Source organism: Ursus maritimus, unplaced genomic scaffold, assembly GCF_017311325.1.
Source record: "Ursus maritimus isolate PB19 unplaced genomic scaffold, ASM1731132v1 scaffold_12, whole genome shotgun sequence".
In the NCBI taxonomy this organism is placed as follows: domain Eukaryota; kingdom Metazoa; phylum Chordata; class Mammalia; order Carnivora; family Ursidae; genus Ursus; species Ursus maritimus.
The window spans coordinates 14050546-14070485 of record NW_024423564.1 but is presented as its reverse complement, the minus strand read 5'-3'; the positions used below and the strand labels follow the sequence as shown (position 1 = coordinate 14070485).

At 43.2% G+C, this 19940-nt stretch overlaps 2 protein-coding genes across 2 annotated transcripts in view; one reads left to right on the top strand and one right to left on the bottom strand.

Moving 5' to 3' along the window:
* GNAI3 (G protein subunit alpha i3) overlaps nucleotides 1–468 on the top strand; it is a 35806-nt gene extending 35338 nt beyond the window's left edge. Inside the window, exon 9 of the mRNA XM_008704020.2 lies at nucleotides 42–468. The gene's annotated coding sequence lies outside the window, so the exon portion shown is untranslated. The remainder of the gene's footprint in view (nucleotides 1–41) is intronic.
* Nucleotides 388–17449, bottom strand: GNAT2 (G protein subunit alpha transducin 2). The gene is made up of 8 exons (XM_008704022.2): nucleotides 17173–17449; nucleotides 15408–15450; nucleotides 14973–15114; nucleotides 14116–14273; nucleotides 12050–12178; nucleotides 11698–11827; nucleotides 9921–10074; nucleotides 388–9383 (listed from the first exon to the last, which is right to left on the bottom strand). Exons 1-8 carry the CDS (start codon nucleotides 17288–17290, stop codon nucleotides 9193–9195), a joined length of 1065 nt encoding a protein of 354 aa, XP_008702244.1. The 5' UTR covers nucleotides 17291–17449; the 3' UTR covers nucleotides 388–9192.
* Nucleotides 17450–19940: the final 2491 nt, after the last annotated feature.

Here is a 19940-nt window from a genome sequence, read left to right as displayed (position 1 = left end):
CTTTGTAAACTTTTCTAATTAAGAATGTTCTTCTTTTCTAGTTACTACAGTGTGGAGTGTTGAGCCCAGACTTCTTTTGCTGTCTCATTGGGCAGCTACGAGCATGAACGGGACCAGGGAATGGCAGCATGCAGACTCTTAGCACTCTATAGCACAATCTTCTGTATTAGGGAACTCTTCATTGACACGAGATGCTCAAGTCAGACCTTGGACTTGGAACAACTGTAAAGTATGATTCGATCATCAAGACCTCACTTGGATTTCATAATCTCAAATGTTTAGGGCCGATGTGAAGTGGAGGTGCTGCATTCCAGAACTTTACTGTGTAGCTTACTCTTTTTTTCCTTCTTAACAAACCACCAGTAGTTCATTTTTAAAGTTTTTTTTTTTTCATCAAGAGAATAACGTGACTAAATTTTATTCCTTTGTTTGCAAAAGAATCTTTATTAAAACACAATCTTAACTATGCACATGATGTGGCCAGATCATCTTGAGAATTTTCCTCTTAGTAGGAACTCTTTGTTTTTACTTTTGGTATGGTCAGAACATAGTATTTCCATAATTACTTAATTCTTTATGGCTGTTGGGGCTATGATGATAGCTTTTTTGGATGAAGTTTTTGTTACTCTCCTGTTCAAAGTACCATTCTGGTTTCTAAATGGTAATTACACTGGAGAGTTCTGTAATAAGATTCTAGCTCTCTAACTTTTGTTTAAGCTTATGGTTTAAGGTTAACCTGGTCTATGCTGATTACCAAATTACTAGGTAAATGCTGATGTAGTATGTAAAGTTAGCTTCTTGGATACAGACACACCCAGGGCAGCTGTTGATGAGAAATGCAAGTTGCTAAATTCTAAACAGAAACAGTGACTTTGCTGCTACAAATCTACTAAATTGACCACTTTGGTTCTTGCTTGTTTGTCTGAGTCATAGGCAGTTCTGTAAAAGATGCCCCTTGTTTTCCATCTTCCATGGCCTTTTCTGTTGGGAAACATCTAAAGTGTATTAACAATGCATGCTTTTACTTTGTAAATGTGGTGCCAAATCCCTGTTTGCCATTGTTTTTATTGTAGCAATGTTAATTGTAGTGATTCGTAGTCAGTACCTTCTTTTGCCGAAACTATTGCATTTTGGGACTTTTTCCACTATGTTGTGTGTACAGATTTTAGTCTGTTATAGTTGGCAGCAGTATTAAAATGGTGAGTAAAGAGTCCAGGTTTGTTCCTGTTTGTAACCAGTCCTTTCTGGAAATATTTTCTTCTGTTTCTTTTTGTCCCTGCTGAATGTGCTTTGGCCTTTGTCTGAGAATGGGTTTAGGTAGAGGGTTCCTTGAAGGGCTAGTCTTTTGATGTAACGGTATTGTTGAATCTTGGCCTGACGGAGGGTCTTATGTCCTATCTCTGTAAGTGACATGCGGTCATAATCCATTTTCCAGGTTTACATTTTGGTTTTGTGGAGAGCTTTAGTCACCTCAGCCTGCAGGTCCTTTTGTATAATGTACAGCAAATGTCCTTAAATACTGAGTGGGCCTTTGGGGGAAGGCAAATGAAGAGAATGCATTTTGAGCATTCCACATCAGCAGTCTGAGCAGTGCCTTTTGGAGTCCAGTCTTTTTGGATTGGATTCTGTGTCGTCTTTTGATGTAAGCTTTTACTAGTTTAAAACAAAACACAAAGGTTGGTGGTCATCAAAGCTGGTTCAGAAAGCAAACCACAGCAGTTCAGTGCCTTTTTTGGAATTTTTTTTCTTTTTGGACAGGTATAACTATGCAGATGGTATAACTGTTATTATCTAAACAGTTTTTTTTTTTTTTAGGGTTGGGAAAACTGGATCGAAAAGAAAATAATCAGCTTCAATTGGTGATTAACTTAAGCCCACATAAGTTGATAGTTCTTGTTCATTTTGCATATGTCTTTTCCTTATTGTATTCTTTGATATAGGATCATCTGGAAATGAGAACTGGTGGATTATTGTTTTAACTGTAGGCTTTCTATAGTCAGGGCTAATGGGATGGTATTGCTGATAATCCAAAATAACAGATAATCTAAGTAAGTTAATTATACTTTGAAATGCACTTTGTATTTTCATTTGAATGCGTCTGATATGTTAATTTTTTAGCTTTTCTGTTAATGAAAAAGAGTAGTTTTCCACTTTTCTGCCTTTATACCATTTACCTTTGTTCTATATTTACATGAAGATCACCCCCTACCCTACCATTCCATGTAACTTATTTAAATGCACATTCCTTGAGGACACAGGGACACAATTCGAGTCAGTGGTTTTCAGATATGCCTTAAGTCAAAATCACCAGGATCCATCTGAGCGATTAACTCTTGGCTGGTGGGCTAGTGATCTATAATTTTAAAAAGGTGATTCTGATTATCGGCTTTGCAAATCACCATTGTATTTTGAAATAAAAGATCTTTTCTAATAGCAGAGCCAGAGTGTGAGGGTGAAACATCGTGTATACTAGCCTGGAGAAAAAAAAAGACTGATATTTGTAATCAAAGAAACTAAAAGTTGCCTTGTATCCTTTCTGCAGAGAATGCTGGAGGTTTGTGATGGACCACATTTCAGTATTCACATGGCCAGGTTTTGGACCATCTAAGAAACCAGCACATATAAGAAAATTAAATTTTAATGAATAAAGAAGAGTAAATAGACCCTAGAAGGGAGGACTGCAACAGTAGCTTTATTTTGTTGACAGTCACATCTTCACCTGATTAAACCTTGGGCTGTAAAAAAAAAAAAAAGTGCCATTCATTAGGCTCTATGTAAAGAGGAAGTATTCTCCTTAATGGTCAGTCTTCCCCAACCGTATAAATTCAGACTTGCAACAGATTTCACCTCCTGGCATGAAAATTCCAAGAACTTTTTCAGTTATTCAAAGTGGATCTTGGGATGACAGTTCATCTTGGACAGTTTGAATTCTAATCTCTAGTTCAGTGTATTGTTCTATTATTATTTCCAGTGATGGATTGTTATTTTTGACAAGGTGCTGCATTCTAAGAATAGATGGACCAAATTTTAAAAACTATCTTCTTGCCTTGTTTCTTATTCTCTTACATGTTCTATTTGTGTTTTATTACATGCACGTTATTTAAGAGTATTTAAAAATAACTGCTGGTGCTTCTGATTCATTTGCCCACCTTATTCTTTTATCCTGGCCACCATTCTCCGATTCGTGACTATGACTTTCTTTGGACATTGCTTGCCTCGCCTGACTAGTTACTTCATGTACATATACCTTTGTGTAGCCTGGTTCTGGAGCGTCCTGTTGCAGAGCTGGTTGCTGTACTGGCAGTTCCATACAAGGTAAAGTTAGTCTTTCCCTCCAGGTAAAAACCTCCCTTTGGTTGATCTTTTTCCCCTTCCAGATGTTGAAAAAACCACAGTCCTCTACTCATTTAAACATACCTAAAACAGCACTAATTTTCTTCACTCTTACTGCTTGTGAAATCCTTTATACCCTGTACTGACTTTAAGAACAAAGTTATTTCAGTACTGCCAGGTCATTTTTGTGTTCTTCTTCAGGCTTCATAGTACAAGTCAGAGATCTGGCCTGGACCAGCCACAGCTCTGCACATAGCTTTATGGCCTTCTAAGCACAAGAGCACACCAGGCTGCTTCGAGGCCTGAAATTGAAAGTTGGTCTTGCTGTCAACTGTCAGGAAGTGAAAGGTTAGGTGAGACACTGGGAACAAACTTCCTGGGTGGTCAAGATCTTTGTTCCTTTACCTTTGTTTAGTTTTTGACTCTTCCCACCCCCCCCCCCCTTTTTCTTATAACTTGTATGAGTTACTTCTGCTAGGAGAGCATACTCCAGAACAAGTCAGGACAGGACAGTTTTTTTCTGATACTATGTCAGGCTTACATACCTGGCCTGACTCAAGTCTTCTCAGGAATGAAAGATAATACGGAGGGTTATAATAGCAGTAGATACCTGAGGTGCAAGGTTAACACCTACAGATTCCCTGGCTCAACTCTACTAAATTAAGACGTTGGAGACGGGTCCTGAGAACATGTATTTTTAAATAAAGTCCTACGTGGTTCTGAAGAAGTTAACTGGGGCCAACATTTGTCAACACCTGAATAGGACCTTATGTTAAAGATCAACACAAATAGGGGTCCCTGGGTGGCTCAGTAGTTATGCATCTGACTCTTGGTTTCGGCTCAGGTTATGGTCTCAGGGTTGAGAGATCAAGCCCTGCTCAGAGTCTGCTTGAGATTCCCCCCCCCTTCCTCCCTCCCCCCCCAAAATAAATAAATAAATCTTTTTTTTTTTTTTTTTAAAGATCAACATAGTAGACCTATAACCTTAAAGTTACTAGTAAACGACTGAGGCATTTTTTATTTGCCAATAAATAAGCACATTTTATACGTGACTTAAGAGTGTCTTTCACCAAAAAACTTAGTAAGAGAACTGCTTAGTCAAAGAACGTTCCTACACTTTTGATACAGAGTGTTTAGTTTTTATACAAAATTAAGTCAAAACAAGAAACTTGGAGTTTCCAAACATTTGCTTCATTTGTGTTACTGCATTTATTCAGTGAAAATTGAAAGAAACATCAAAGTAAAGATAAAATCCAGTGATAGAGGGCTAGCTATGTATATATATGCATATATATATGTAATAACATGAATATTCATTTACAGTTGGTGGATAAAGAGCAAAGCTAGCTAGCTCTAAACTATAGACTGGAAAGTCTTTTTGAGACAGGGCTAGGGAAGGGGTAGGAAAGGGGAATGATTGAGGAGTCAAATAGAAAAGTCTTTGTATGCTTGCTGCTAATGTTTCCCTGAAATCTAGTGGGATTCAGCAAGGTAGCAGAAATAATCCAGTACTAATAAGTAGCTGCTGGGATACACCATCTCAGTGTATTAGCATCCAGATGTAAGATCTTTGACAGGTGGAATATTAAATTCTGTAAAATGTGGTTTATCTGTCGCCTATCCTCTATTACCCCCCTTCCTGTCCCCATATTCTTTTTGGTTAGCCAAACATTTTTACCTAGAGGCTTGTTGAAATGTAAGGTTCCCAGCAGACATAACAAATCACAAGAAATTAACTGTTCTTTTTAACTCTTCATTTTTGCTCATGGAGGATAAAGGTCCCGAGACCTCTCAGAATCTTATGGAGAGAGCCGTTTGTCACACTCGGTTCTGGTCTTTTCCCTGCTTCCAAGCGGCTATGAAAGCTTTGTCTTAAATCCTCATCTGTTACCTAAAGGTAGACTAAATTATTCCTTCCAGCTATGACGTACTATGGTTGTGATCCCGTTGAAATAACATATTTAAAAGTGCTTTGTAAATATTCTTTATGATACTCAAGATGATACTGTACTGCAAAACAAGGAATCTTTTAAGGCAATACCAACAGATGTGTTCATTGTAGCTGGCTGTCTTCTCAGCATCACTCTTCCCATACTCATTTTGAACACCTGAAATGAAGTTAACTGTAAATGGCTGTAAAATTTGTCAAGCCGGGTCAAAAGAAAGGTCTTTGCTTTGTTTTGTGTTTAAATCCAGTTCTTTATTTCTGTTCATACTAGTGCTTGCTTTTTCATGGCCAAAAGGCAGAAACGTACCCTTCTGCAGTCTGCACTGTCTGTTGGACCTCACAGGAATGTCTTCATGCTTTTACCTAGCAGGAACACCAGAGGCTGTGGCACACTCGCAGTCCCTGGGCCAACACTGAAGTCCTCCTGGAATCTGTGCTCCGGGGGCTGTGCCGGGTAGAGAGGGCAGTGGGAGGTAAGAGCTCTTCACCCTTCACCACCTTCTCCACCCAGCATGGCCGGCACACTTTGGTCTACGGCACATCTCCAATTATAGAGTGGGTTTTGAATGCTGTTATTTCTTACCTTGGGGTTGGGGCTACCCTGATTTGAACTATTTGGGGTACATGTAAGTGAATTTTTTATCAGAGTAGGAACTGTTACAAGTAAATGTGTCTTTTATATTGCTTTAAGACTGAATTTTTGTGCTTCTTTTACCCACAGAACATAAAAGCACATTTCCAGTTATATTTTATTTTTTCCACTATTTTTTATTGTGATAAACCATATATAACATAAACTTTACCATCTTAATCATTTTTAAGTACATAGTTCAGTGGTCTGAAATACGTTCACATTGTGGCACAGCCATCACCACCATCCATCTCCAGAACTTTTTTCACCTTCGCAGACTGCAGCTCTGTACCCATTAAACACCAACTCCCCATTCCACCTCCTCCCAGCCCTGGTGACCATCACTCTACTTTGTCTTTATAAATTTGACTACTGTGATACTTCATATAAGTGGAATCATACGATATTTGTCCTTTTGTGTTAATGATACTGTATTTTTGTAGAAAAAGAAAAGCAACTGTCATCAGATTCACAAGAAGTGGAACCTAATTCACATTTGGCTTACTGTCATCAGTATCCAGTGCACTACAAGGGAACTGCATTCAGATCTCTGCCCTCTAAGGATATGAACAGAAAATTAATTACAAACAAACTTAAAGCTATTTATATTTTTGTTTTATGCTAAATTCACGGTCAAATTTGAGGCTGATTTGTATTCAGTTTGGAGATGATACTGTTAAATAGCTATGATTTAGTATGGGATAATTTAAAAATAAATTTGGTTGGGAATGGGATGAGCAGAGGTAAATGAGAAAATTGACTTTGACTTTATAATATATGGTGGGCTTTCAGTAGCATATATATATAGAACACTGGCTTGGGATTCAGAAGACCCATTTTGGAGTTCTAGTTCTACTTCCCAGCAGTTTGATCTTGAGGAAGACATTGCACGTCTCTGGGCCTCAGTTTCTCATCTATAAACTGCTAGTGAACAGTCCAGTGCCTGGACTATTTTAAAATTCCTTCTAGTTTTATCATCTTAAGAATTAAGATTGCAGTTCATGAAAATAGGGTTGAACTGGTTCTGACCTACCTTGTTACAAAAAAGAATTTCTGATGATACATAAGATTCAGCATTATAGTGTAAATTTAAAATGAAGCCAAAACAAAAGATAAGGATAGCACAGTGAGTAGAATACCAGAAGATGGGGCCCACTGACTCTGTTTTTACGCTGGGACTAGGGGGCTGGTTCTTTATGAACATCCATAACCAAGAAGCCTAGAGTGGGCTCTTACAGTTTGGCCTATAACCGAGTCCTGCCTGGAGTCAAAGATCAAGGAAAAGGTAATGAAAGAGGCAAACCATCTGGTACAGTTTGTGGGGACGTTGGGCTACCCTAACTGAAGATGGAATCAGTGAGATACATTAGATTTGGGGCCTGAATTTCAAGATCTTAGCCATAGTGAGGATTCTTAACCTGGGGCTTCAGCCAAAGATAGAACTGTATTCCTAGTATGGTGGTTTCCTTTGTAATTCTCTGAATTTTATTTTACACATTTTTATATATTCTGAGAAGAGGTCCATAGGTTTCATCAGACTGTTAGAGGGATCCATGATTAAAAAAAAAAAAAAAAAAAAGAATCATAACCCCTGTATAGTGAGTTGAAACAAACAGGTTAGTGATAGTTGGAATATGCCATCTAGAATGTAGTCCCTGAACAGCTAGCTCTTGGATGCATGAAGTCTTGCCCAGGTTTTTTCTTTGGTCAAGTTTTTTAATCAGCAATAGAGTACTTTCCCTTATTTCTCTGGTAATTCTCTCAAGTTGATTTCTTCTCATGGAATCAGAAAGACTATTAAATGAATCCAATTTTAACAGCTGCAAATTTATTCTTCAGTATATTTCAAGCTCATATGGCTCTCTAGTATCAATATTGCTAGTAGCAGCCTAAGTGTGAATATGTGTTTCTGGCAAGGAGCAGATTTTCATTTTAATTGACACTTTCTTTTATATACTAAATCTTGGATGCCAAGAGCTTTCCTCACTAGTAGTTGTAAATGCTAAATCTGTACTTGACTTCACCACCTCCTGTCAAGATAAATGCAAGCTTCGTTTCCCCTCGGAGGAGTTCAGAGAAATAATTTACTTGTTGTCCTGTATGGGGAGATGTTGTTTTCAGCCAGGCATCACGTGGATTCAACTGCAGAGACTTCCGGTGCCTAAAGCAAGATCAGCTGCCTTTTTTTGTTCTGAAACATGCAGCAGTTGAAATGGAAATTTTGGCTTGCTTACTCTAAATTCTGTGATTGGGGGGCGCCTGGCTGGCTCAGTCTGTAAAGCATGCAGCTTATGATCTTGGAGTCGTGAGTTCGATCAAGCCCCACGTTGGGTGTAGAGATTGCTTAAATAAATACACTTACGAAAAAAAATTCTTGTGATCAAGAAGTGGTAGCAATAAAATCATTAATATTCTAAGTGGGAGTGTGTTGAAGTCTTCCAAGTTTATTCAGAAAGTGTCTTGTATACCTGAGGGCCCCTGGGTGGCTCAGTCAGTTAAGCGTCTGACTCTTGATCTCAGCTCAGGTTTCGATCTCAGGGTGGTGAGTTCAAGCCCCACAATGGCCTCCACGCTGGGCATGGAGCCTACTGAAAAAGTGTCTTGTATACCTGAGACCGTTACTTACAGAGATATGGCAGTTAGGGGGTTGCAGAGGGCTAATCTGCTTAATAAAGATCAATTTTGGATGTGTGCCTTAGAAACTCACATCTCTGAACTAAGGTACATAGAGTCTGTTTGTAAAGAAATGGTAGGTTTATCGAGGTCTTGTTTTTAATTGTTTTCTTTTGCAGAACGTAGGGAAGGTTTGCTGCTTTCCTTGGGAAAGGTCGTCTAAGAACTTGGTCTTGAATTTCTTAAGTGGCTGCTTTTATATAGGATTTCTTTCTTTGACTCTAACCACACAGCTTTTATGCTCCTTCCCTTCAATTTATATCTGTGATCATTAGAATAACCCTGTGAAGCAGTAGAGAAGTTATCTTTATTTTATAGATGAGTGACTCAAGGCTCAGAGAAATGAAATGTTTATACCTTGTACTAAGTTCAAGAACCAGTACTGGCACCTGGGTCTCCTGACTCCTGGCCTTGTGCTCTTTAAACTGCACTAGCTGTCCCACTCTGAAAAGAACGTATGGACACAGTTGCGATCATGTATAAGTCCATCTCTAACGGAGAATGTATTTACTCTTCATGCCATGGTATATGGATCTATGCTTTTCTGCTTAAAATTAGCCAGATTCCAAGCCTGTTTATGGAATGTGTACATAAAGAGTGATGAGAATTAGAAGAGCCCGCAGTCCTTGAGATTTTCTTTGATGATAATATCTGTAACGGCATCAAATACAAATTTGACATTCTGCGTGTCTGTAGCACAGGTCATGTGACTGTAGATTTCTTTGACATCTTTGCGCATGTTGAGGTCAAGGAACTGACTCTTGATGTAATTCCCTGCATCTTCATAAGAGTTGTTTCCTGGTTTCCCAGAAAAAATAGTGAAGAAGTGGGATAAATTAACCCTTCTTAGCTGCTCACTTACTTTTTAGGTGACTAATTTGATCCTCAAAATACGTTGGACAGCTGCAGTCGGGGGCCTATTGTTAGAGGGAGGGTCCTCTCCTTCATTGCACTCCTGTGTTCATTACTTGAGTTGAACAACGAAATCGAGAGAGACGTCTGTCTCCACCCTTGATTTCTGGTAGGTGTCATTTGAACAGTCAGTGGCTCTCCTGCCTCTAACGTCTGTTCTGTCCAGGGACATCTGAATTTAAACCTATGACCGAATATGCAAGTTTCTCCGATGAGACATCCAAGTATCGCTTGGACATCACAAAGCTCGTAAGAGAAACTGCGTAATAAAGGGATAAGGATCATCAACCCAGCCAAGCAAAGGAGTTAAACTTAGTACTCCTTATAGACAGGTTCCTTCGTGTCTCCTTGGTACAGGAAACGAGGCAATCACCAGGCATTACCAAGAAATCATTACCATTGTCTCCAGCCCTTGACCCTTACCGTCATACTCCGGAAAACAAATGCTGAGGTGGACTTTCTTGATTTTTTCCTCAAAGAGGTCCTTCTTGTTGAGAAAGAGGACAATGGAAGTAGCCGCAAAGAACTTGTGGTTACATATGCTGTTGAAGAGGTGCAATGACTCATGCATGCGATTCTAGTAGGAGGAAACACCATCAGAGATTTCAGATCGAGCTGGTGGTATTGTCTACTTCCTGTTCTTGTTCCCTTTGGAGAGACTAGTGCTCCGAATATAAGAGGGACATTGGGGAATAGCTTATCTCCTTTTGGTGTAGTGGGATAGAGCCGAAGCCCTTCTAATCTTCATTCTGTCCTAGCTGTATGACTTGGGGCAGATTACTGAGCTTTTCTGCGTTTCCGTTTCCCTATCTCATAGGGTTATTATGGAAGTTCGATGAGATCGTGTATGTAGTGTCCCTGATAGTGGCTGGCATGTAGCTGTACAATAAATGTTATGCTGATTTTAGGCTGCCAGGGCACTGCGAGGGACTTCGATGTCCATAAGTGCTGTTGCTACACGGTTGAAGCTAGGCCTGAGTTTTCATGTGCCCGTTTGTGTCTCCAGGATGATTTTGATAGGCTTCTGTTACAGAGTCCTGGATCTCAGTTTGGGCAGGAACATAATAGGGATTATTGCCTTGGTGTCAAATGGTGAGGCCTAGAGATTTTCTCAGTGACATACCACAAGCACTTTTACCTTATTTCATTTTCTGATTGGCCCTTTGAGTGAGTGAGAAGTGGTGCTATGTATCTGCGGAATCTAGATGTTGCCAAGTGCCCCAGACCGGTCTGTTTTCAGGGAGTGGGCCTTTAGGATTTGAAGTATGCTAGTAGCTGACTCGGGCTCAATCTTTTCATCTAATGAAGAAAGAAAAATCTTTTTGTGGCCTTCTGTCATTGCTAATACTCCTGCAGAATCCCTTAAAACCTCATAGACTTCAGGGTTAAAGATGGAAAAGATCTTGAAAAATGAATTTGTGTAGAAGGTATTCATAGAGCTCTCATGTGAACTTGAACTACTACGGAGAAGGGAGAAGAACTGGAGCAAGGGATGGGAGTGTAGGAGCTTTGTCTGATATCAATAAGCTGTGGGCCTCCATTAGCATTTTCCACGCGGTGATATCCTGTCTCAAACTCCAGAGGTAACTGGCCGGGCTGACACTTGGCCTGCAGAGCTCCTGTTAAACTCTGCAGGCTCAAGAAACTCACCCTCAGCTAGCCTTCCAGCTGCCAATTTCAGTGGCGTGTGAGAAACCTGGTTTGCCAGTCTCTCCTTAGTCTGTTGACAGTACACATTTAGGCTTCCAGGTGAGGTTAGTAGTCCAACCCCTCTATCATGTTGCACAAAGATACACACCATACATTGATTTTCTGCTCTATCATTTTCATCTCCTATCCTTTATTTCCATAGGCAGCCTGGGGAAGTCTTAAGTGTAACTCCTGTGCTTTGCAAACCCAGTTGTGATCCCTTGTCTCTTTAAGACTCAATTCCTCTTGTGAGCTGTGTAATGTCCAAGTGATCCTTGGATGTGTGATCTGAGACCAAGCTCACTCCCGGCAAATCTGGAGCTCTAAAGTGCTAACCTGGAACCTGTAAAAGAGGAGGTTTTTCTAGAATTATTTGCCTGAGACATTGATTTGGCTGCTCGAGGACTGCCAGACTGTCTTGAAATCACCCAAGTTGAAGAATTGGTGACACAGAGCTTAGGGGAAGGGTCACAGGGGAACTATCAAAGCTCTTGGTGCAAAGGCCACTTACCACTTCGTCATCTTCCACTAGCACCATATCATAGGCACTGAGGGCTGCACAGAAGATGATGCAGGTGACTCCCTCAAAGCAGTGGATCCACTTCTTTCTCTCTGATCTTTGCCCTCCCACATCAAACATCCTGAGGGACAAAAACAGCACATGCACTTGGTGTTTACCGCAGAGAGGTGGCCACGTTGGGGCCAGTTGGCAGTGAGATGGGAAAGGGGGAGAAATAGGGTAGTCATTCAGATGGGGCTTTAGTGAAGGCCAAGAAGTATGCCCTTGCCCTTTTTTTGGTATCTGAGGTGTACTCAGGGAACCATGTGTGTATCTGCGGAGCCCCCGGGAACCGTGTACTCACCTGAAGTTCAAGTCTTTGACAGAAAACTTGGTCTCAATGATGCCGGTGGTTTTGACTCTGGATCGAAGCACGTCTTGCTCATTAGGAAGGTAGTCAGGGGCTGTAATCCGGTCTAATTGGTTCAGGTAGCTAGAGAAAAGAGCTTGGAATTGACATTAAACTTTCCCCAGCCAAGGCCAAGAAAGATAAAGGGTCTTACCCAAAGTTATACAACTAACTTGGTGATAGAACCAGGACTAGAATCCATATTGTTAAACCTTGGGTGCTTTCCTTCAAACCTCGTGTGCCCTTACAAAAGGGAGTGTGGGATGGGATGAGAGGCATGCCCAGTTGAGGCAGGGGTTCCGTCCCGTTTAAGTCAAGTCAGATGACTTTTCCTTAAGTTTTGCCTGACTGCAAGGTTTTCTAGACCCTTCAGTGAGATTTGGTGATTTAAGTGGGTGCCAAAAGTTCCAGCAAGATGCAGGAGTAGACTAAAATTAGAGACTTCAGAGACATGAAGAGATGTGAATCGGTGCATTGCGTGGGACCTTACTTATATCCTGACTCAAGTTGGGGAGCAAACATTTGAGATAACTGGGGAAACTTAAATGAGCACTGGTGTGGATATTGGACGACGTGAAGGAATTATTAAATATTTAGGTGTGATGATTATGTTACTTCTTTTTTTAAAAAAAGAGCCTTTTTTTGAGATTAATAATGAAATTTTTAGGGTGTAATGATAGACTATGTGGGACTGCCTTCAAAGTAAGTAGGAGATGGAGGTACAATGAAACCAGAGTGACCGTGAGTTGTTAACAGTTGAAGCCAGGTGATTCACTATATTATTCTGCTTTCGTATATGTTTGACAGTTATGAAAAATTTAAAGAGACAGGAGGAAGGCAGATACGAAGTGAGATGACAGAAGAAGGGAAGGAAAATGAACAAGTGCTTATGTTATGCCGGGCATTCGCACATTTAAATTCTCATTTTACCTCACGTACCTTCAAGTTTCATATCCCATTTTACAGACGAAAGAAAAATTCAGAAGAATTAAATGACTGGGTCCGAGGTCAAGAGACATTGTGGTATATTGTAAAAAACCTTCAACTTTGTGGTCAAATAAACCTGGATTCAAATCCAGCTTTTGCCATTTATCTTTATGACTTTGGGTCAGTTAATTACTTCTCTGAACCTGTTTTTCACCTATAAGTGGGACTAATACAAAGCACTCTCTATCTCGAAGGCTTACTGTGCAGATCAAATGAGACGGTGTACGTCATGCACCTGGCAGTACCTGGGCCTTGGTGAGTCAGTGTTCTGAGGATGGCAAATGAGAACCGTGTTAGAGAACTAGGTGACAACAGGGATTAAATCCAGGTCAGTTTGACTGCAAAGTCCAGGCCCATCTGTGATAGATGCCATGCCGTTAGAGGTATGATTGATGTGTACCTTATCATTTTGGAACCAGCTTTGCAAAGTTCGTTGTTTTTAATCCCTGAACAACTTCCTTTGGTTTGCCCTGGAAGTTTCTGTGTCCCATGCCCTGGCACCCCGACATAAGACGCTGTGTATGGGTGAAGGAGGCATTCACTTCTGGTTAGTGGCCTAAGTAGAGCCTAGGTGACATTAATGTTACCAGCTAGAAAATTCCACCCTGGAAAGGCCATGGTGAATCCAGTGCCTCGTGGGCGAGCATGTGGCAGAACTGCAGGTCTGTCTTCACGTTCATGGTTCTGAAAGGAGAGGCTATGTGTAGGAATTGATGAAGAGGACAGCGGTCCGAGGGCTCCTAAACAGAGCACCTTTGTTTCAAATTCTGGGGGTCTTCAGCTGTGTAGGCTGCCCTGAGCTGGTGTAAAGCAATACAGAGTGGTGACAACTGTGGCGACAGTGTCTATCAAAGGGTGTCACATTCAAAGCATAGTAGAACACTGCTCAAGCCTAAACAGAACAGGTATCCAGGCTGAATTCAGTCCTTGGGACTCCAGCTTTCAGTGCCCAAAATTTTAGGCTGGGTGTGATCTCTCCTGGAGATCCTGGTTGCTTATGCCTCCTCCCACCCCTTCCCCAGTCGGAGTCTTACTAAGATGCCGAATCATTGAGCTGGTACTCTGCAGCTCGGTCGAAGCAGGCTTGCACCCCGCCATCCTTCCACAACTTCCTGATGACCTCCACCAGCTCGGGAGGCATGGTGCCCTCCTCAGTGGAGTCAGCCAGGTTGTTGAGCTGTCGCCCAGTATCCTGTAAGGCAGAGACCTGGCTGAGAACTGCACACGAGTAATGGCTTTCCAGGAGGCTCCTGGGAATATTGCTGAAAGTAAAAGCATTTTGCATTGCTACCAAAGCCCAAGATGGAGACAGCAGCCAGTGAAGATACTAAGAGAACACTGATTAATTTTGAGTGTGCTTTGGAGATAAGAGAGGGTGGCAATTTATCCCTTCCTGGGAAGCCTAGGGGGAAAACAGAGGTTCCAGGGGCATCCTCTGTGGTGTTTCTATTTTCCAGCCTTTGTCCAAAAGGGTACCTCCACAAAATGTGGGTCCTCTGCCACAGGGAAGTTGGAAGTTTAAAGACCAGATTGACCATGAAATAGACAACATGGGAGACAGGAAAACCATCACCTTTGTTCTTTCAGTGATTCAAATTGTGGAAAAGGCCAATCCTGGAACTGGGGATTTAGCTTACAAAAGTTCCATGGTCAGGGCAAGGCGCCCAAGAGAACAATTTAAATGGTAAAATAAGACAAAAAGGCAGAGGAAGCTGAGAGCAAATTTCTGTAATTTTAAAGGTAGGGATTGCATACTTCTCCAGAACTGAAGTAAAAAGACTGGAAGCTCAGTAGGTGGGATTTAGTTACATGAAACTCTTTTTTGACTCGTGTTTCCTCATAACTTGTTGGCTGCTGTTAGCAGCCTTTCCTCCCACCCTTAACCACGTACCGCACAGCTTGGTTCGGCATAGTCAATACCCAGTGTGGACATGGCCCGGATGATAGCCAGGATGGACTGCAGCACGTTCCCATAGATGATAGACTTATACTCCAGGCATTCCTCCGGCGTATAGCCATCCTGATGGATGATCCTGCGAGGAGTAGACACCCAGCTCTCAGTTGGACCTCAGTAACCAGACCTAAGGGATTGGGAATCTGGAAGGATGTAAAGGGTCACAGAACCCGATCTCTATGCCTATTGCTGTCCCAAAGTGGAGAGTGAGGGGGAGAAGGGCATGCAGATGAGGGGCATTGGGAATCAGGTTCTTTATGTCCTTTACATCTGGGTTCCTTAGGCTGAGGAGCCCTTCATCCTTCATGCCTCTGTGGGCTCTGCTGCCTTCTTCACCCTACCTCAGTCCTCTGGGGCTCTGTTCCTACTCACTTCATCTGTTTGACGATAGTGCTCTTTCCTGACTCCCCAGCACCTGCAGGGAGAAATGCTTATGCTTCAGGTTTCCACCGGTTCTCCCCAACCCTCCAGTAGCTGGCCTGTGAGAAGTCCAAGCTAGGACTTGCTTGGGGAGCCTTGTTAGGGGAGAACACACACGGGTGATTGCTGCCCTCAATTTTTGCCAGCCTTGAGCTCGGGCCATTCAGCCTGGATTTAGAGCAGTATTTCTCAGCCTCTGCACTGCTGATGTTTTGGGCTGGACGATTCTTTTTTGTGGGGGGCTGTCCTATGCATTGTGCGGTGGTTAGCAGCATTCCCGGCCTCTACCCGCGAGAGGCCAGTAGCACTCTTTTCTTCCACTGTGACAACTAAAAATGTCTCTAGACATTTCCCGGTGTCTGGGGGAGGTGGAGGGAGTGGTGGCAAAATCTCATTGAGAACCACTGATAGACGCAGGGGAATTCCTTTAACACATTTCTCCTCTGCCTATTTTTACTCAGGAGAGTGATCTTGGGGCAGAATTGCAGAGAGCTGGGTCACTTCACTGAAATACCGTTTTTTCTTCATCTTGCTTTTTCCTCTATTGGCTAAAATGTCCCACTGTCCTCTCATTTGCACTCCATTCCCCCACCATATACCCTTCAACCCTCTCCCCCAGTCTGCACTGCCCTGATAATGTTAACCCCCTCCCACGTAGCCTGCGCCTGTTCCCTCTAAGCTGCTTATTCTGAATGTGGAAGAAAGCCGCTTAGGCTTAAAAGATCTCTCAGTGGCCTTGCCATCTCTTTCCCCTTCGGTAGCTTCTTGGGCTCCATGGAATCTGGCTCCAGCTTACAGCGGTATGCTCACAGATCAGCTGGGGAAGAGGAGGTGCCAGGGCCTGGGTTCTCCAGTTCCCAGGCTCCTCGTGGGCTTCAGATCATAACCCAGCTGGCTAACCTGTTGCACAGATGCCGCCTACTCCCAGCTAGCTTACCTCTGTACTGCCATTGGAGGTGGTTCCCCTAAGCCAGGTGTCCCAAACTCTTCATTGTCTTGGTTCTATTGACGGCTCTGACCAATTTCTCTGATCAACAGGAGTGCTTTTCTTTTTTCAGCACAGCCCTGTGATCTGCTTAGGAGTTCATCACACTGATAAACCTCCCATCTGGCAGGGGCTCTCAAGGCAGCTACTGAACAGAAAGCCAGGAAAGGACTGCCATAGATAAAGACTCTGTTCCTCCTCCCTCAGGGCTCCCTAGTTCTAAGACTTACACAAATTCTATGCTGGAAGCAAGGAGAAGGAACCAGTTTACTTGGCAAGCGCCAGTGGGCCTATCCCTGGGACTACATGGCACTGATGATATGGTAGGACTTCTGAGTCCACTGTCCTCTCCTGAGTCCTCGACTCAGAGCTCTCTGACTGCAGATTGGGTAACTGTCTGCAAGCCCAGGGTGCACGGTGTTTGCCAAGCTGTGAGGTATTACGTTTGGTTAGATTTGGAGATAGATGGGTCTGTCCTGGCCCTTGCACTAATCCTGGTTCAGGAAGAGCAGAACAATTCCAGGGTAGCTTTGGTCCTCTGATCTCCGTGGGGTAGCTGTGCTCAATCAGCCCTAGAGCCCCGATCCCCTAGCCTGAGAGTGGCTGGGGAGAAGAAGAATGACCTGCTGTCCCTCCTCCCCATGGGGTGAGCTAGAACCCACCTACCATCCAGGATAAGCAGGAAGGAGCAGTACCTTCTCCTTCTCTGGCTCATCTTCCCATCTCGCTCACCCAGCAATAGCAGCTTGACAGTCTTGGCTTCCTTGTCAGCATCCTCCTGCAGCTTCTTTTCTAGCTCCTTGGACCTCTTGGCCAGTTCTTTGTCCTCAGCACTGACTCCACTCCCCATCTTTCTGCCGTCTCCTCCTCGTCTGCTACTTCCGGCCCTTAAGCTTCTTCTCTAGAGTTTCCTATGTGAGATGGAAGATAAGGAAAAAGTAAGTTGGGATTGAGTATCCGTTTGGTTGTAGTTCTCCTAAAAAGCTGGTCTATAGGGGGCTGGGTGAGGGAGCAGGCTCTAGGTTCTTGTACCCTTGCCGGTCTTGGCTGAGACTCCCCACCCAGCTGGAGATGTACTTAGTCTAGGGATTGTAGCCTTTATATCTAGCAATGGGATGGGTCAAAGCCAATTAAGAGCTCAGTATGACAAAGGGCAAAGACTCGTGTTTCTGTAATTAGGAAAATGATCTACGGGATTCCGACCCAGGAGGATAGGATGCGGGTACTGAAGCTCTCTGGAATGAGCTCATGGCTGCCCCATTGTTTGGAGGGGCTGATCCCCTAAAAGTCTCTTCCTTCCTTGGATTCACTTGCATCTTAGTGCTAGAGATTAGAGGTATAAATGCAGGAAGCTCTGCCCATCCTGAGGCTCTAGATTGTAGAGTCTTGGTTTTAAGGGATTCAGGGCATCAAAGCACCCTCTCCATCATACCGGGCTGGTCCTGGCAAGGAGTTTTTGTTTAGGGTGGTGCCCTTCCTGGAAAGATTAGAAATGTTTCCTCCAGCTCCTCCAGTGGCTGCTGCACCAGGAAGCTATTAGCGTTGTTCCTTTATGTTGGCTCAGCTCTTCTTACGCGCTTCTGCTAATAGCACCTATCACTTCATACTGTACTTTGCCTTACACATGGGTTTCCCCCAGGCTGAATTCGTTCCCCTGGAGGTCAGACCAAATGTGATTCACCTTTGAATCCTTCAGACCTTGTGGTTTATCAGTGGACCCTCAGTAAAGGTTTAGTGACTGAAGGAAGGAAGGAAAAAGGGTATGTGTAGACAGAAGGGAGCTGCTTCCCCTCAACCCACTAAAGCCCCGGAGGCCCAGCTTCACTTGGTGAGCGAACTTCTGCTGGTATTTAGAGTGGGGGGGGAGGGGAGTCTGTGCTGCCTCATACCGCAGCCTGCTTCCTTGGGAAATTGGACTCTAGTCTCTGGCTTTGCATAAGTTGGGACGGCCCTCCCTCTTGCCTGCGTCCTTGCAGCCCTTTCCTGGGGAGAAATGCTAGCGTGTAGTCCGGCAGTTGCCTCTCAGACCTAGCGAAGATTCTATCCATTGGTCAAAGTTCTTTATGCCTGTTATTTCAGTTTAGTTAAATGAGTTGCTGATGGAGCCTTCTCAGAAGGAGATACTTCAAAATTTTGCCACCCAAAAGGTGGCGCAAGGCCTAGCACAGTTCACCTGGGAGCGTCTTAGAAATGTAGGGTCTCAGGCCTTAACCTAGACCTTCTGATTGAGAACGTGCGTTGTAACAGAATTGCAGGGGACTCTAACGCTGTCAGAATTCGGGAAGTGCTGCCCTAGAAAGTATTAGGGAACTGTTTTTTCCTCAAACCTGCCTAAGTATGAGGATCACCGGAGATGCGGGTTTCTGAGCGTCATCAAATCTTAGATATCACCCATTGGAAGATCACGCAGACATCTTAACGTACCCTGTATGTTTTTAAAAGGGTGTGTTTTAGAATCATTATGTTCTGGTAATGGTGCTAAATCCTGAGCCTGAGAAACTGTTTTAAGCTATATAGGTGATTATCATCATGTGGCAAGTTTGAAAAAACCTGATTTAATTGGTGTGGAATGCAGTCCAGGTATGAAGATTTCTGTATTTCCCCAGGTGATTCTAATGTGCAGGCAAGGACTTGAGGATTTAACTTGCGTTCGAAGGGTTTAACGTGCTCTTTCCTTTCAGTGTGGAAATGTGCGGCAGTGGCCTGTCCACTGGGCCGGAGAAAGTGGGAGGTAGCACCTGGGTCTCCTGCCTACTAGGTGCCCTGAGCCACCGCTGAGCATCTTCTTCCTTCCACCACCTCTCAGCTGCCATCTGAGTATCTGGCTGAGAAGCTCTGGGCCTGGAGCACAGACTCTCAGGGCCGATGGAGAAATAGGTGGCCGCCAAGGTGCCTTCCATAGTGATCATGGTTTCTCAATCAAAACTTGGCAAATGCTTCTTGACTTAAGACAGGAGAGTATCTTTGAAATTGTGACTGTCTTGGAATCTTGGCTATAAAGTGTCAGTAATTATACCTCCCTAGCCCTGCCTAGCCTACCCACAATATTGGTAACCTACACCCAGGCCAGAGCTGTGCTGAAACCTTTTCTGTTCAGAGCAGGGGACTGCCAGGAACTGTGCTAGACAAGTTATGTGGCTCCTATCGGTTCATTCTCACACTAACTTCAAGGTAAGTGCTCTGTCCCCGGTTTGCAGACCAGATAACTGAGGCTTGAGGGTTAAGTAACTTGTTCAAGGTCATGTAAGCGTAATAAACAGATAAATCAGGTGATCTCTCTACTACCCCCACATCAGCAGCCAGTGAAAGAACACTTGGACAAAAAAGGCAAATGCTCGAGCTTCGAATGGTAGCACTTGCATTGCGAAAGGAACCACGAACTTGTTTCACGCATGGGGAAAATGTTCGAGCTGTGCCTTTTTCAGCTACCACCTCTGCAAACTTCTGTGCTGCTTCTGCTTGTTTCCTAGTTTGCCAGGTTCCCATTCCCACTACCAGGC

Excerpts from the sequence above, each read along its gene's own strand:
- GNAT2 (XM_008704022.2), bottom strand. The coding sequence starts at position 17,290 with ATGGGGAGTGGAGTCAGTGCTGAGGACAAAGAACTGGCCAAGAGGTCC. Across the intron at positions 15,451-17,172 it reads TGTCAAGCTGCTATTGCTGG|GTGCTGGGGAGTCAGGAAAG; the intron begins GTGAGCGAGATG and ends TTCTCCCTGCAG. Across the intron at positions 14,274-14,972 it reads ATGCCGAACCAAGCTGTGCG|GATACTGGGCGACAGCTCAA; the intron begins GTACGTGGTTAA and ends TCTGCCTTACAG.